The sequence below is a fragment of the Balaenoptera physalus genome (assembly GCF_965194825.1).
Source record: "Balaenoptera physalus genome assembly, chromosome: 14".
In the NCBI taxonomy this organism is placed as follows: domain Eukaryota; kingdom Metazoa; phylum Chordata; class Mammalia; order Artiodactyla; family Balaenopteridae; genus Balaenoptera; species Balaenoptera physalus.
Window position 1 is genome coordinate 73,141,175 of NC_138893.1, and position 15,826 is coordinate 73,157,000.

General features: G+C 48.5%; 1 protein-coding gene across 2 annotated transcripts in view; it reads left to right on the forward strand.

Moving 5' to 3' along the window:
* The window catches only part of GRID1 (glutamate ionotropic receptor delta type subunit 1), a 660,264-nt gene that overhangs the window by 124,449 nt on the left and 519,989 nt on the right, over positions 1-15,826 (forward strand). For both annotated transcript variants that reach the window (XM_082424198.1, XM_082424199.1), the window contains exon 3: positions 4,612-4,896. In XM_082424198.1, coding sequence (XP_082280324.1) covers positions 4,612-4,896 — 285 coding nt within the window. The remainder of the gene's footprint in view (positions 1-4,611; positions 4,897-15,826) is intronic.

A 15,826-nucleotide genomic window follows, 5' to 3' on the forward strand; every position in this document is an offset into this window, starting at 1 on the left:
GAAGCTGCTCATTACATTCATCTCCACTTCTTACTTTCACAGCTGATGAGCCATTCTTGGGGAGCTCATATCAATCCATCAAGCCTGCATTGTTATCATCAAGAGAGAGATCAGCTTTATGACCATATGATATTGGAGACAAAGAATTATAACAAAGGCTGTTATCTTCTAGTGAGCTGCAGAAGCACCTCTAAGCTGGAGACAGAGGTGACTTCTGCATTCTTACCATGCATCAGGCAGTGCCAAATGGTTCTTCACATACAAAGACCTTTCAGAGAATATGCACAACAGCTCTGTGAAGTGGGTGCCATCATCCTTCTCTGACAGAAAAAGCACAGAGGCTCAGAGAGGGTCAGCCCCTCGCCCAAGGTCCCACAGCATGTACGTGGCAGGGCCTGGATTCAGATCCAAGCCATCGGACGCCAGCACTGGAGTTCGGTGTCTCTTCTACAACTGGGGTGTGAGTTGTGTGATGTCCTGTCCTAGGAATGAGCACACAACCTTGTTTAAGCTAATAGCTGGTGTGGCTTTGATCTGATGTATTTTGATCTTGTTATTTTTATGTTAGGAGCCTCTAAATAACCGTCATTTCAACAGTGCCCCAATTAGCAGGCCATTCACAGTGGATTAGAAATTGACTTGTATCAGGCTTCACCATTAGTGCCTGGGAGAGGCTTCCAGCCTTAATTACCCACCCTGCTCACCTAGGAGGTTGAGGCCTTGAGGAGCTTCCGTGGTGCTGCAGGTGTCCGTACAGGGACGGGTCAGGGTGCCCACCTCCACGGGGAGGGTTGGTCAGCAACAGGAGTGAGGTCGTTCTCCGTTGTAACTGCTATTTCTTGGGATCCTGGGCATGACTTGGGTGGGGACATTGATGGGGAGCTGGGGATGCCCAAGGAGAGGGGCAGGAAACTGACATGTATTAATATTTAGCATCTTTCTTGTGCATGGCACGGGATTGGCATTTGTGGTCCACGTTCTAAGTCAGTGCTCCCATAGCTCTGCTGGGTAGAGGCTCATATCTTCAGTTAATAGAAAACGGGGGCTCAGGAAGGAGACACACCCATGACCACACAGTCGCTGGCCAGAGGAGCCCAAACTGGAACTTTGGTCTGTGAGATTCTAGCGTTCCTTCTGCTGCCCTGGTGAGCCCAGGCCCAGCCAAGAAGCTGGTGTCTCGGGCTGCCACCAGGGCTGGGGCAGAGGGACCTGTTCCCTGAGCACGTTCCCACTGCCCAGCCCCTATGTCTTTGTCCCACTGCACCCCTCACTCACACTGCTCCCCCCATCTCTCCTGGTCTAAATCCTTTTCTTCCTTTCAGGCCCTGATGCTGACCCCACATGAGTTCAGCCTCTTCTGGGTCCCAGGGAGCTTCCCCTTTCCTTCCTCGCAGGCCAGGTTGTGGGGTCTGGCTCCTTGGTAGATCCTAAGCTCCTCAGATGGGGCCTGTGTTCATCCTGCTCTTTGCCCCTCCCCCTCCCTAGTGCTCATTGCAGGGCTTTGTGCTTAGGGGGTGTGCTGAGTGTATGCATGAAACACACAGGAGGGAAGAGACAAATCCATCCATGGTGAGCGGTGGGATGTGTGCCCAAATGGGGAAACTGAGCCTCAGGGAGGTTTAGTGACTTAATAACCCAGCATAGGTGGAATGGGGATGGGGCTTGCCATCAGAAGTCAGGAAGTCCCTGAGATGGAGCCAGGTGGGGTGGACGACAGAGAGCCAAGACCCAGTGATGGTACAGTGGGTGTCTTGGGCTGGGACCAAGGGCTGGAGTTCCTGGGCAACTTTACACCCTAGTGATGTACAGTGTGTTTTGTAAAATTACTTTTTAAACATATAAATGCAGTGTATCAGCGTTAAAGAGAATATGTACAAGAGAAGAAAGAAAAATCCATTTATCATCACAGACCTTGGCTTTTAGTGTCTTCTCTTGCCTTTTTCATAAGCATGCTATCCACCTAGTTGTAATCCTGGTGAGCGTAAAATGTCGTGCCCTGGTTTTGTCAGTTAGTCACCCCCCAGAAGCATTTTTAGACGAGAAGCCATCTTAGTCCAGCCCTTATCGGTTGTGTGGCTTCACATCTTGTTATCTGGAAAATAGACACAGTGATGCCTGCCGTACAGGGATGTCATGAGAATAATGTGAACTCATGTATATAGAGTACTCGACACAGGTTTTTGGCACAGAGGAAATTCTCACAAAATAGACCCTCCTCCTACATAGCTTCATGCTTATCCATTGTTGGAGGATTATTTTCCTTTTGTAAAGGAATTACCTGTTCACAACATGAAATTTTGGCAAAATATAGAAAAAAAGGAAAACCATGTCTAGACCTCTTCTAAAATGCAGTCACTTTTAACATTCTGCAATATTTCCTTCTGGTCTTTCTTTCATGCATGTTAAGTTTTATTTAATTGGTATCATAAAACACATACAATTTTGTATTACTTTCACATAACTTTTTTATGACAAGCACTTTCGCATCTTACTGTAGTATCTTCATAAATAGTTTTAAAGGCTGTGTGTGCTTTCAACAAATGGAACACTTTTATGTCACTCACCTCTTCGCATCTTTTAGATCGTTAGCAATATATATCAAGAGTCTGGATAAGTATCCTCTGAATGTTTTTGGATCTAAAGCCATTTTTACAGCTTGGATGGATGCCCAAAGTGGAATTATTGACCAGAGGGCATGAAAATGTCAAGGCTTATGATATTATTGTATCAGTCTTGACTGACTGCTGTGTGCCAGGCACATTGTGTGTCTGGAAAAGGATGGTGAGCAGAATGGGCATGGCCTTTGTCCCCTTGGAGCTTGAGGTCAAGTGGGAGAGAGAGACAGTTATACACGCAATGCAGTGTCATAATAGGGGAAGTGTGGGATGCACATGAAGCACTTGACAAAGGGTCCTTAGTCTGGGGGTGTAGAGTCTGGGTCTTGAAGCGAGAGTGAGTGTGAAGGTTCAGGAGGCAACAGGAAATGTGATGGGTTCCAGGGGCCGAAAGGTGGGCAGTGGTCTGTAACAGAGCGGGCGGGGGCGTGTGAGGAGCCTGAGGCTGTAGGCACTGGGGAGCCTGCAAGACCGCCCTAAGGAGTTTGACTCTATCCGCAGCGGTCTTGGGAGCCACCAAAGGGCTTTAAACAGTAGCATGACATGATTGGATTTCAATTCAGGAGTGAACTCGGCCGCGTGGAGCCTGAATGCGAGGGGCCAGAGCATTTAGGTGGCTGCATGGTCTTCAAGAGAGACGGCAGAGAATCTCTTGTTTAACCACCCCCTCCTCCTGCCTTGTGTTTGGAGGCTGAGGGTTCAGCAGGGAGAGTTGTGGGCATTTGAGTTGTCTTCCTGCCGAAGCCCATGAATGTGCAAGGTGAGAGTCCGTGCGTGGGGAGCAGCTGGCCTTTGGTATTTGAAAGCTTGGAGGTGTCTTCCTCTTCCCGCACCTTCCCAGCCTCCCACTGCCTTGCTCCTTGGATTTCCTCCCCCTAGTCTTCGTCTCCTCCTCCCAGCCTGGTCTGAGGCATTACATAAACCCAGGTGCTTTCAACCGAAAGAACCGCATTGTCAAAGTTGTTCAAAAGTCTGCCGTCTGCAGTAGAGGCCTGCTGACATTCACAGGCTGTGTTTTGAAACTGCATCTGCTTTCCCACATTCCTGCCATCACATAAAGCATTATTAATAAGTGTTTGCTTCAAAACTGGTGCAGTGGGTTGCAGTGTTGGGAGGTGCATCTTTCTATTAATTGGTCTGATGTTCCAAAAAGGTCTGTGTGGCTAAAAGGGGTTACTGGAACTCATGGTTGCTGGATGACTTCAAAAGGTGATCCCTGAGCGCAGCTACCCTAGAAACAGCTGCTGGCGTCTGGTCGTGTTCCTCCTGCACACCTGTGGTCAGCGCCCCAGCTGCACGAGCATCTTCCTTTGTTATTGTCAAGTGGCTTTTGAATAATCCTGGGCTTCTGGAACCAAATGCTTCCTCTGGGATTTGACCTAGTATCTTTATGATATGAATCAAATGGACTTGGCCGGAAGACCTAGGGTTTCTGGGGGGATTTGCCTACAATCTGGATCCTCGGGGGTAAGTGTCTCCCTGGCTTTCCAATGTTATTCATTCCCCTCAGCCCCAATCAGTTCAGTTCAGCCAACAATTGTAGAGTACACAGTGTATTCTTGGCCTGTGGCGTGGCCTTGGGAACACGTGGATCAACAAAACGAGCTCACAGCTCTTAAGGGGCTCACAGCCCAAGTGGGAAACAGGATGGCTAATTTAGTAGCACTGATGGCTGTCTCAGGCAGATGTGGGTTGTATCCCTGTTCTACTCTCCCCGCTTGAGTAGCCTAGGACAAATGATTTTGCCTCTCCTGACCTCTGTTTTCTCATCTGTTGAATGGACACAAGAACGTCTAGCTGGCAGCATCACTAGGGCATCACAGACTGTGCCTGTGAGCGCCTCTGGCCTGGCCTGACATGGGTTCTTGGTCCCTGGAGGGAGGCAGTGTTTCTTGGAACCCTGGGAATGAGCTGCCCGGCATGAGCTGTGCCAGTTGAAGCCAGGGCAGCATCACCCCCATGCTGACCCCACCCTCTCTCTCCCCTCTCTTTCCAGCCTGTGACCTCATGACCCAGGGGATCTTGGCCTTGGTCACATCCACCGGTTGTGCATCTGCCAACGCCCTGCAGTCCCTCACAGACGCGATGCACATCCCACACCTCTTTGTCCAGCGCAACCCAGGGGGCTCTCCGCGTACCGCCTGCCATTTGAACCCCAGCCCTGACGGCGAGGCCTACACGCTGGCCTCCAGACCTCCCGTGCGCCTCAATGATGTCATGCTCAGGCTGGTGACAGAGCTGCGCTGGCAGAAGTTCGTCATGTTCTACGACAGCGAGTATGGTGAGTTGGGGGCAGGGGCTGCTCTGGGGCTCTGGTGGGGGCATGGCCAGGCACTGGGAGATCTACGAGCTGGACCATCGCTCGTGGAGGCTGAGCGCTTTGGAATGGGCTGGGTGTGGACAGCGGTTGGTGGTCTGAGCCAAGTGGGTCTCTGGGTGGTAGGACTGAACCTCGAGCTTTGTGAGTGGGGGAGGAACTCTGAAAACAGATCTGTAGACAGGCACTAAAGTTGCCTAGCAACAACACCTTATCATGACAGCTGAAGTTGGAATCATCTTAGAGTTTTCAATAAAATATTAATAAGCCACTGGCAGGGATCCGAAGGGCTGCACGCAGGCAGTGGTGGAGGCTGGCCAGCATGGGTCCTCCTGGAAGCCTCCTCTGCAAAGTGTTCCCCTCTCACTGGCCACTCTCCCAGCCTTCCCAGCTCCTTGTCTCCCTCTGCCCTGATCTGCCCTCAGTTTCAGGGTTTCTGGCTGGGGCAAAGGTCAGGGGGAGGGACACCCTGAATGTCATGGAGCCAGGCTGGGGTTGTGTGGGTCTGGGGACACTGGGCCTGGCTGGTCATGGCTTCTTTGGAGGCCTCCCATATGAAAAAAAAAATCACAATTTGCTTGTGAGGAAACTAGAACAGTGGGCTTTGAAGAAATAGCTTTAGGTTTTCTATGACTGCTTTGTGAAAACAGACCATTTCTAGTCCCAAGATAAAATGGTTTCCACCTTATGCGTTTTTTTTAAAAAAAAACTTTTTATTTTGAGTTAATTGAGATTCACGTGCAATTATGAGAAACAATTCAGAGATTCTGTGTGCTCCAACATCTCGCCTGTCATACCATATCACAAGTGGGATTTGACCTTGACACAATCCATAGGCTTTGCTCATATTCTCCAGTTGACATGCACTTGGGTGTGTGTATTCACTTCTGTGCAATTTTATCACATGTGGATTCATGTGACCGCCACAGTCAGAGGCAGAGCAGTTCCCTCACAAAGATCCCCATGCTACCCTTTTATAGCCACAGCCACCCACATTACGTGTCTTTAAAGGGTGTGGGAGACTGGTGAGGGTCAGCAGCTGCATAGCTGGGGCAAGGGTAGAATGGAGTGGACCCTCAAAAGTCCAGTTTTTCTCTCTTGGTGAAATAATTCCTTTGCCAAGAATGTAACTCAGAAGAGAAACCAGCATATGTTTGCCTTTGCCTAAATACTCTGCTTCTCTAAGACCAGAATGTTGTCCTCAGCTCTTGAGCAAATATGCTGTTTAGAGTCTTCCAGAAGGAACTGAAAGAGCAGACAGTCACTGTGCTGAAATTAAGATGAGGTGGTGATGGGGAGAAGGGCAGCCGGAGGCTGCAGGCGCTTGAACTGGACTCTGTCCAGGACTCGACCTCTCTTTCCAGACCCCGCTCAATCCCTGACTCTGGGAAGGAGTTTGAGACCATGTCATAGCACCTCTCAGTGGCCCAGCCTTCCCCTGAGAACCCTTTGTGTTGGTGGTTCAACCCCCGACGTTGGGTCTGCTCTGAGGCTGCATCCTGTAGGGAGGTGTGGACACTGCCAGGGCTGAAGGATGCTCTGGTCCAGTGTCTGTAGACCCTTCCCACCTCACTGCTCCTGGTCTCTTTGCTCTCCTTTTGCTCTGACCTATAGAAACTCTTCAAGCCTTGGTTCTTCCTAAGCCCTTAAGGTGGCTTCGGTGGGAACCTCAGCCATAGGAAGCAGGTATCAGCTCTCCAGCCTACCTATCCCATCTGGGCTCCTGTAATTCTTGAAGACTGAATGACACCTAATAGCACTTGCTCAAATTCTGTGTTTTCTTCTTCTTACATCCCTTACCCCCACTTGGCTCAAGGATCAAGTCCCCAAGGAAGGGCACCTGATCTCCACCTGCCTGCAGACTCCTCCCTTTCTCATAGAGCTGGTTCCTTGGTTACATGCTCTCACAGACACACGTCTCCTTCCTTCAGCCTGCTCTCAGCTTGTTGCAACACGCTCATGAGGGCTAACCCTTGATGCACAGTTACTCCCACCCAGGCCCTAAGCTCCAAGACAGTGGGCCATGTGCTCTTCCCTGCTATGTCTCTGCTGCTTAGCATGGTGGCTGGCACAGAGTAGGCCCTAAGAAATTGTCACTGTGTGAATGAACCCACTCGTTTATGCGGACATGGACTTTTCAAGCAATTTTCACACAAGACAAAGGAGAAATGGGGGGAAAGACAAGGGCACTGAATAGTCTGACCTCTGAGGCAGGGGAGGTGAGCTAGGAAACAGATGTTTCATTCTGTAGGCACACTCCTCTGCCCCCTCTCCTCTCCCACCCAGACCCGCCAATCAAACCAAAAGGTGTGCCCCTCTTTTCTGACATGGAGACCTTTGCTACCTTTGGTAGGGTTGAAGTGAGTTTTCAACCAGACTGGCCTTTATTAGTAATTCTATAAAGACACAGGGTAACCAATAGCTTTCCTCTGGTGGACCACCGCAAGCAATTGGTTGAGCCTTGAATGCTGGGTTGGGAAGGATTCTGAGGAAGCATGTAGGCTCAGCAATAAAAGTGCTGTGATTGCTCCATGAAGCATCATGGTGCGCGGACGGGCTGGCAGCAGCCTGCCCCGTTTGCAGATTCTGATCTGGAAGGTAGGGGAGAATCAAGCATTTCAGAGCTGCCTTACACTTGGCTGTCGCTGTCCGAGGTGCTGATCCATTTGACGTCAGCCTTTCTGGAGGCCAGTGCTCTTTTTTTTTTTAAACCTTTCTTTTTTTTTTAAATATAAATTTGGGCTTCCCTGGTGGCGCAGTGGTTGGGAATCCGCCTGCCAATGCAGGGGACACGGGTTCGTGCCCCGGTCGGGGAAGATCCCACATGCCGCGGAGCGGCTGGGCCCGTGAGCCACAATTACTGAGCCTGCGCGACTGGAGCCTGTGCTCCGCAACAAGAGAGGCTGCGATAATGAGAGGCCCGCGCACCGCGATGAAGAGTGGCCCCCGCTTGCCGCAACTGGAGAAAGCCCTCGCACAGAAACGAAGACCCAACGCAGCCATAAATAAATAAATAAATAAATTTATAAATATAAATTTATTTTATTTATTTATTTTTGGCTGCGTTGGGTCTTTGTTGCTGCGTGCGGGCTTTCCCTAGTTGCAGTGAGCGGGGGCTACTCTTCGTTGCGGTGCGCGAGCTTCTCGTTGCAGTGGCTTCTCTTGTTGTGGAGCACGGGCTCTAGAGCGCAGGCTCAATAGTTGTAGAGCACAGGCTTAGTTGCTCCGTGGCATGTGGGATCTTCCTGGACCAGGGCTCGAACCCGTGTCCCCTGCATTGGCAGGCGGATTCTTAACCACTGCGTCACCAGGGAAGCCCAGTGCTCTTTCGTTGGGTACTGTGCAGAACCTCCTGCCTTTGCTTGCCCTGGTCATTGGCCCCCTGATTTGACAACCTCTGAGGCCGGGTTTCTACCCCAAACATTCTCTATAAAACGTTCACCACTGTTACTTGTTTTGGCCATGCCCCTCAGGCACAGCCCAACCTCTGGCCCATTTTTAACATGTTAGACGAGCCAAGGCGGTAGAAGCCCACGTGCTGTTTGATGCACCCCAAGAATTCGGGGTGTGGGTGCTCCCTCAGCTTGGCTGGCATCGGCCTCTCCGAGGGCCGTGGGTGGATTTACATTGCTGATATGCCCAAGACAAATGGTGCCTCCACAACTCCTCAGGGCCCTTCCTCCACCCGACCACTGCAATACTAGCTGCAGTGAGCCCAATTAAAAAGCAAATTGAGTGTAAAGACTGTTTCATTCCTTCCAAAGTCAAATAGAAGTGGTTTGGGGATACAGCGACTTTTTTTTTTTTTATGCTGATCTGCAAGTATCTTTACATATATTATTTTATTAAAGCCATTTAATAACTCTCTGAGGTGAGATTATTGCTGCATTTTACAGATGAGGAGTGTGAGGCTCAGAGAGATTCTTTTTGACTTCGATGCCCATGCACTTAGCCAAGGCACCATCCTATTTCTGTAATCTGGGGCTTGCTAGGCTCCAGCCTTCTTCTCCTAGCCCCAGCCAGGCAGAGTTAATGCAAAGGATGGGGTGTGTGGAATGGACTTGGCATGCCCTAGCTTTGTGCAGTCAGTGACTTGCTAATGAATGTCATATGTAAGATCCCACCCTTGCAAGGTGAGGACTGATCCTTCCTCATTTGCCCCTCAGCCTCCCTTTAAACAAAGGAATGTCCTTCCCTGGGTGGGGCCTGAGGACTGGGCATCTGAGTCAAGAGTCAAGGGTCAGAGAGACAAAAACACATTCTAAGAGAGAGTTTGGCAGAGTGGTGGGAGAGGAGTTTGTGTATTTAAGGTTTACAAAATGCAAGATGTGCCATTTGGTAAAATTCCATCAAAAATACTTGTATGCTTGTTGTGACAGCGAAAGGAAAAATGAAAGAGAAGCTGACATTTGGGAGAGAAAATCTGTAACATTAAAATACCAAAAGTTTGGATTGAACAGAAGAGAGAACTTTCTGACTTGCCAGTTCAAATTCTGGGATATTCGTGTGTGTCTTGGGGAGGATGTGCTAGGAGCTGCAGGCACAGTTTCTCCCTGGTGAATACATTTGGATGAGGGGTGTATTTACGATTGGGATCTTAGAAATCACTGACTCATTCATTCAACAAATATTCACTGAGTCCCTACCATGTACAACTGTTTTGCTAGGTACTCTTTTTTCATGAAGAAACAGATGGGTGGAGTATCTTGGCTAAAGTTGCACAGGGCTGGGATGTGAAGTCAGGACCCCAGGGCTCTTTCCTCCAGAGCATCTCTGGGATGTGGTGGTCCCTCTTGGCCTCTGGGCCAGCTTGCAGGCCTGGAATGGGGTTGGGAGCTGGGATTCCACAGAAACAAAAGCTTAAAGCTCTAAACTTGTGGCCATTTCCTATTCGTGCTTGTTTTAAAATTATTTTAAAAAGTTTAAAAGTCACACATGTTTACAGTGTATATGTCAAGTTAAAAGAATGGTGATAAAGTGAACTCCCATGAACCCAGACCAGTTTAAAAATGTACAGGAGCCCTGTGTGTCTAGCTCGTATCATGTCCTCTCCTACCTAGGGGACATAAACACTATCTTGATTGTGTTCTAACCAGTTCCTTGCTTTTCTTTATAGTTTATCATACAAGTATGGATCCTAAGATACATATCGCTTAGTTTGGCCTCTTTGAGAACCTTAAATATCTGGAGTAACACTTCTGTACACTTTTCGTGATTGCTTTCTTTTTTATTCAATATTAGGTTTTTGAGATCTGTTCATTTGGTGCAGATGGGTATATTCGATCATTTTTACTGCTGCAAAGTATCACCTGATTTATTAACCATTGTGTTACTATGGGCATTTGAGTTGTTTCCAGGTTTTTGCTATTACAAATAATACTGATAAGATTATTGGTGTTCGTGTGCAAGAATTTTTTAGGGGTCTATCTCAAAGGAGCAGAATTGCTGGACTATTGGGTATGCGTGTTTCACTTTAGTATATCATTCCAAATTGCTTTCCAAAGAATTTCTACCTATTTTCACTGCTCTCTGCAATGTATGAGAGTTCTTGAAGCTCGCCACTTCACCAACACCTGGTACTGTTTTTACTTTTAAGATTTTCATGTGAAATGGTATCTTGCTGTGATTTTAATTTATATTGCTGTGATGAAAGATGAGGCTGAGAATCTTTTCATATCCTTATGCACTATTTTTGTTTGCTCTTCTAAACACCTGTATGTAGTTTTTAATTTTTGCCTATTTTTAAGATTGAGCCTTTTCTTTTGTAAGTTAGGGATGTTCAATACTTTCTTTCAGTTAGTTGTCTTAATTCACAGAAGTTCTATATTGTATTGTTGTCAAATTTATTCAACTTTTAGACAAGTAGCTCTGTTTCCTGTCTCATTTAAGAGGTCCTTCCCTATCCAATTGGCATAAAGATATTCTCCTGCTGAAACCTCTCTCTCTGCACTGAGAACAAATGTTGTCCTCCTGCCTGGATGTCCATAGCTAGGTCCTGGCCCTGGGTGTGCCTGGATCCCAGTGCTAGACCATCTCTCCCTGCAACCGTGGCCTGACATTCCTCTCTGACACTGCTCTGCTCTGTATAGTCACAGAGCTGGTCTTATTCTTGGTGGTGATTGCACAGCCTGTGGCATGGTGGCTTGGGAGGGCTTCCAGGAGGAGGTGGCATGTAAGCAAGGGTCTAAAAGACTAGTAGGAGATAGGCAAGCAGAGGGCACTGGGGGAGGAGGGGGGAGGAAGCATGTCCCAGGAAGAGGGAAAAGCATGCTGGAAGGCCTGGGGACAATGGAGAGGGGAAAGATCATATGGCTGGGCTGTGGGCAGTGGCCATGGGTGAGGCTGGAGCTCTGGGCCAGGCAGGCCTTAGAGGCCTCACTGATGAGCTCAAAGTCCCCAGAAATCCTTGGGAGCCATAGCTCACTACCTCAGGTGGTGCCTTTGGGTCCTATTCGTCACGCCCAGTCCAGAAACCTGAGGATAGACATGGGGTCTCCATCTCCAGAGGGCTCTGGTTCTTCTGTTGCCTGTGTCTGGACTCATTGGCTGTCTATGAAAGGGAAGAAACTAACACACAGAGAAGAGCTGTGATCTGACTGAGGACAAATCCCAGACCCAGAGTCCAAGCCAGAGGCAAGGGCTGAACTTCCCAGGTAACCCAGGTGGCCCAGGTATCAGTGAGTAACAGCTCACGTCTCTCCAGCCATCACTCTGAGCAGGGCACTGTGTAAGTGCCTTAAGTGCTCCAGCTAACATCATCCTTATGGCAACCCTTCCAGGTGGGTGTATACTATCCTTGTTTTACACATGAGGAAACTGTGGCTCAGAGAAGTAAAGGGATGTGCTCTAGGCCATATGGCTGGTGAGTAGGGGGGTTGGCCAGGTCTGATTCCCAAAGCCCGGGTATCACAGCTCTGCTCACAGCATCTTGGTCCTCGTGGCAAAACTGTGGGGAACAAACACCTCAGGTCGACTCTTTTCTTAATGCACAAGGATTTATTGTAGCACTGTTGGTAACTGCAGACATTCCAACAACCTTAATGGTTAAATATATTATGATACATATATATAATGGAAAACTATGGTTCTTTATGTATTAAGAGGCCATAGTTCCAACACATGGTACTGTTAGCTCACAATAGCAAAGTGAGAACAGTGGTGCCAGTATTGCTCTGGGTCAAAGCAAGCTCACATGTGTGTGTATCTGAGTACACATACAGTCATAAAGGAGTGCTGTGTTAGGGAGGGAAACACAGTGACTTGGGATGGGGATGGGAGATATATTTTTTACTGCATATTTTAAAATATCTTTTAAGTTTTGTTTCAAGTACAAAAAATAAGTAAGTAAATAAAAAAGAGTGGAGGTTGCCATTCCTCCCTCCTACTGACTGCCCATGGTGACTTCTCTGAGCTTCTGCTTTCTCACCTAAGGAACAAGGATGGTAATTTCTGAGCTACAGAGTAAAACCCCCAGCAGAGTTCCTGGTACATGGCAAGTGGTCTATATGATAATAACAAATCATGTGTGGGAACCAGGAGTGGCAGTGGTCAGTATTCTTCCCTCTCATGGCTGGGTGTGGGCTCAGGGCTTGGTAGAGTCTTGGCAAAAGAGCTTTGGCTGTTTGCCCCTCCTCAGGATTACTCTTGAGTATAATGGTTAGGAGCAAGGACTCAGGAGCAGTCTGCCTCAGTTGAATCCCGGCTCTGTCTCTATAGCTGTGTGACATTGGAGAAGTCACTCAACCTCTCTGTGCAACAGTTTCCTCATTTGTCAATTGGGGATAAATAATCATTTCCCCCCGGTGTGCTTGATGTGTGGATTAAATGAATTAATACACGCCAAGAGCTTAGCACAGTGCCTAGCACATGCTGAGTACTCAGGAAAATTTCCTTGCTCAGGAGCTGCACCCAGTGGTGGCCCCTTTACTGCCCATTCTCCCTTAGCCTCTAGCTGGTTCATCTCTGCTGTGGCCCAGAACACATCTTAGTTATATTCTTGGTGCTTGTGGAAGGGTCAGCTCTCTCACCTGCAGGAGACACTCCAGGCCTCCCTGGCAGCAGGGCTGAGCTGCTGGGCATCCCTGCAGGCTCACTGCACGGTCCCAGGTAGCTCTGGTGAGCCATGGCACCTTCTCAGCTGGACAGCCTGACAGTTTCTCGTGGCAAACATCTGTCGGCTGTTGGTCCTCATCCTCGAGTCCTCCTGACATGAAACTCCCCAGAAGAAAGAGAATTACTGGACAAATGCTATTTTAACCAATGCTTTGTGCCAACAAAATCTCCTTTCTTGCCCCCGGCATAGGAAGTCAGACGACTGAACGGCGATGGTGAGCGTTCTCAAAAAAAAAAAAAAAGATGGTACTGATGAACCTAGTTGCAGGGCAGGAATAAAGATGTAGACATAGAGAATGGACTTGAGGACATGGGGTGGGCGGGGGAAGCTGGGGTGAAGTGAGAGTAGCATCGACATATATACACTACCGAATGTAAAATAGTTGGCTAGTGGGAGGTAGCAGCCTAGCACAGGGAGATCAGCTCGGTGCTTTGCGACGACCTAGAGGGGTGGGATGGGGGGATGGGAGGGAGGCTCAAGAGGGAGGGGATATGGGGACATATGTATGCATGTGGCTCATTCACTTTGTGGTACAACAGAAACTAACACAGTATTGTGAAGCAATTATACTCCAATAAAGATCTATTAAAAAAAAATAACACACATCCTATCATTATGGCATTAGTTTAAATTGAAGTGATAAATACTTTTTCCAGATGAAATGAACAAGTGAGTTTTATTGCTAGGAAACCTACCAAGAAGTTCGACAATAACTTTACCGGGACAGGTGTTTTGTGTTTGTTCTCCGATCTAATTATAAAGCGACTGTACTTTGGGGCACGTTCATTGTAGCACTTGCTGGAAGATTAAAGTTCAGTAACTCTGAAGTTCCCTCACCCTTCCATGAGATTCCATGGCGCGTCTGAGGATGTGAGGAGATGCCTGATGCCGGCGTGGATGAGGGACAGGAAGGCGAGGCTGCCCTGGCCCCCACGCATGGCCCATTGTGCAGCTGGGGCCCAAGGGAGTCGCCACAGCAAGAACTTGGCCAGGCCTACACCCCCCTCTTCCCATGTCGTGCCACAGTGCCCCCTTGGAAGACAAATGTGGCCCTGTCGACATCCCTCTCCTGCCGACCCTGCTTTTCCAGACCTCCTCAGCCCCAGGATACAGGAGGGAACAGGTTTTGGTGTTAAATGCTAGCATTCCAGGAAGGGCACCCACAAGATGGGGCCCCAAACATCTGGGAGGACTGTTGGCCCAAGTGGGATCCTGATCCTCCCCTCAATGCCCAGTGAAATGAAATATTATGTCCTTTTCATTGTTTCAGTTGAACCATCTCCTACCCTCCCATCAGGGAGAGCAGGGCTCTTTCCTAATAGGATCCAGCAATGTCAGGAGAGTTCCTTCATTTTTTGAAATGAACTATGTTGAGGCATAATCAGCATGCAATAAACTACACTCATTAGACGTGTACTGTTTAATGGGTTTTGACAAATGTATGCACTAGCATAACCACCATCCTTGTCAAGGTGCAGAACATTGCCAGGTATAGAAATGCCTTTGCTGTGAAGAGAGAACATCATAGCTAACTTCCTTCTGGCCCCAGTCACTTCAGCACTGGCTGGAAAACCATAGGCCCTGAGAGCAATTCTATATGCCTGGAGCCTGCGTGTACCCTCCTCTGCTCCTAGGAGTGTTCTCAGGGACCTGGAGTGTCAGTGTGTCTGACCAGAAGACAGGGAAAGCATGGGGAGGAGTGGAAAGCAGGGGAGGGGAGGGGTGGGGGGAGCCAGGGAAGCCCTCTGGCAGCTGTGGCTGGCACTCGGGCTGAAGCCATCTCCAGCCGGGATGAGAGCTCTGACTGTCTGCTCATTGGCCAGAGATAGCTCCTCTTCCCTTGCCAAGTGACGCCTGGCATCTCCTTGAGAGGCGACATTCGGGTGGTTATGGGCACAGACTCCAGCATCAGAAAAGTATGACATTCAAGTCCCTGCTCCACTGCTTACTGCATCCTGGGCAAGCTATGGGTACCCTTCAGAGCCTTGGTTTTCCTGATCTGTAAGATGGGTATCATAGTGCTTCTTTCCTAGGCTGCTGGTGGATCCTGGCCAAGCACGTTCTCAGCGCTATAGCAGGTTGAGAGCCTTATGCTTTAAAAGTTTTCCTTTGCTTCTCACAAATGGAATCTCAGTGGATGCCACCCAGCCCTGAAGAAGCCTTTTTGGAGGCTTGGGAAGTGGGTTTCCTTTCCTGGCTGCTCAGCAGCTGGGCCCTGGGGGAGGGGAGCCATGGGTCTTGCTGGTCTAGATGTGTCTAGACAGCATCTATGAGCAGTTTTAGGAACATCCTTCTCCTTGGGAGTCTTAGGAGGCAGAAAGGCTCCAGGAATACCCTAAGATGTTTCCCTGTGAAGTGTTGTGTGGGAACACTTGGGGCACTTCTGCCCCCAAAAGCCTTCCCTCACCAACTCATTAAAAAATTGAACTCCTTTTCCTCTTGATACCCACTTCCCTCTTCCTTGAATTATTTTTTTCATTGAATTTACCTGCCATTTACTTACTTTTTGATGTTTGTCTTCCCCCAATGAAAATGTGAGTTTTGTGTTTTATTAAGTGACGCTGCGTACCCAGCATTTAGAATAGCACCTGGAACATAGTAGGTGCTCAATAAATACTCAATATATGAGTGAATGAATCTATATTTTGGGGTGCTTCATTGCCTATTTATTCTTGCAGGAAGCATTTGTTTCTTTATGTGAGATTCCTAATTACGGCAGTAACATGTGATTTATATGGAGTCCAAAGATCAGGCAAGACCTCACCCTCCTCCACTCCCACC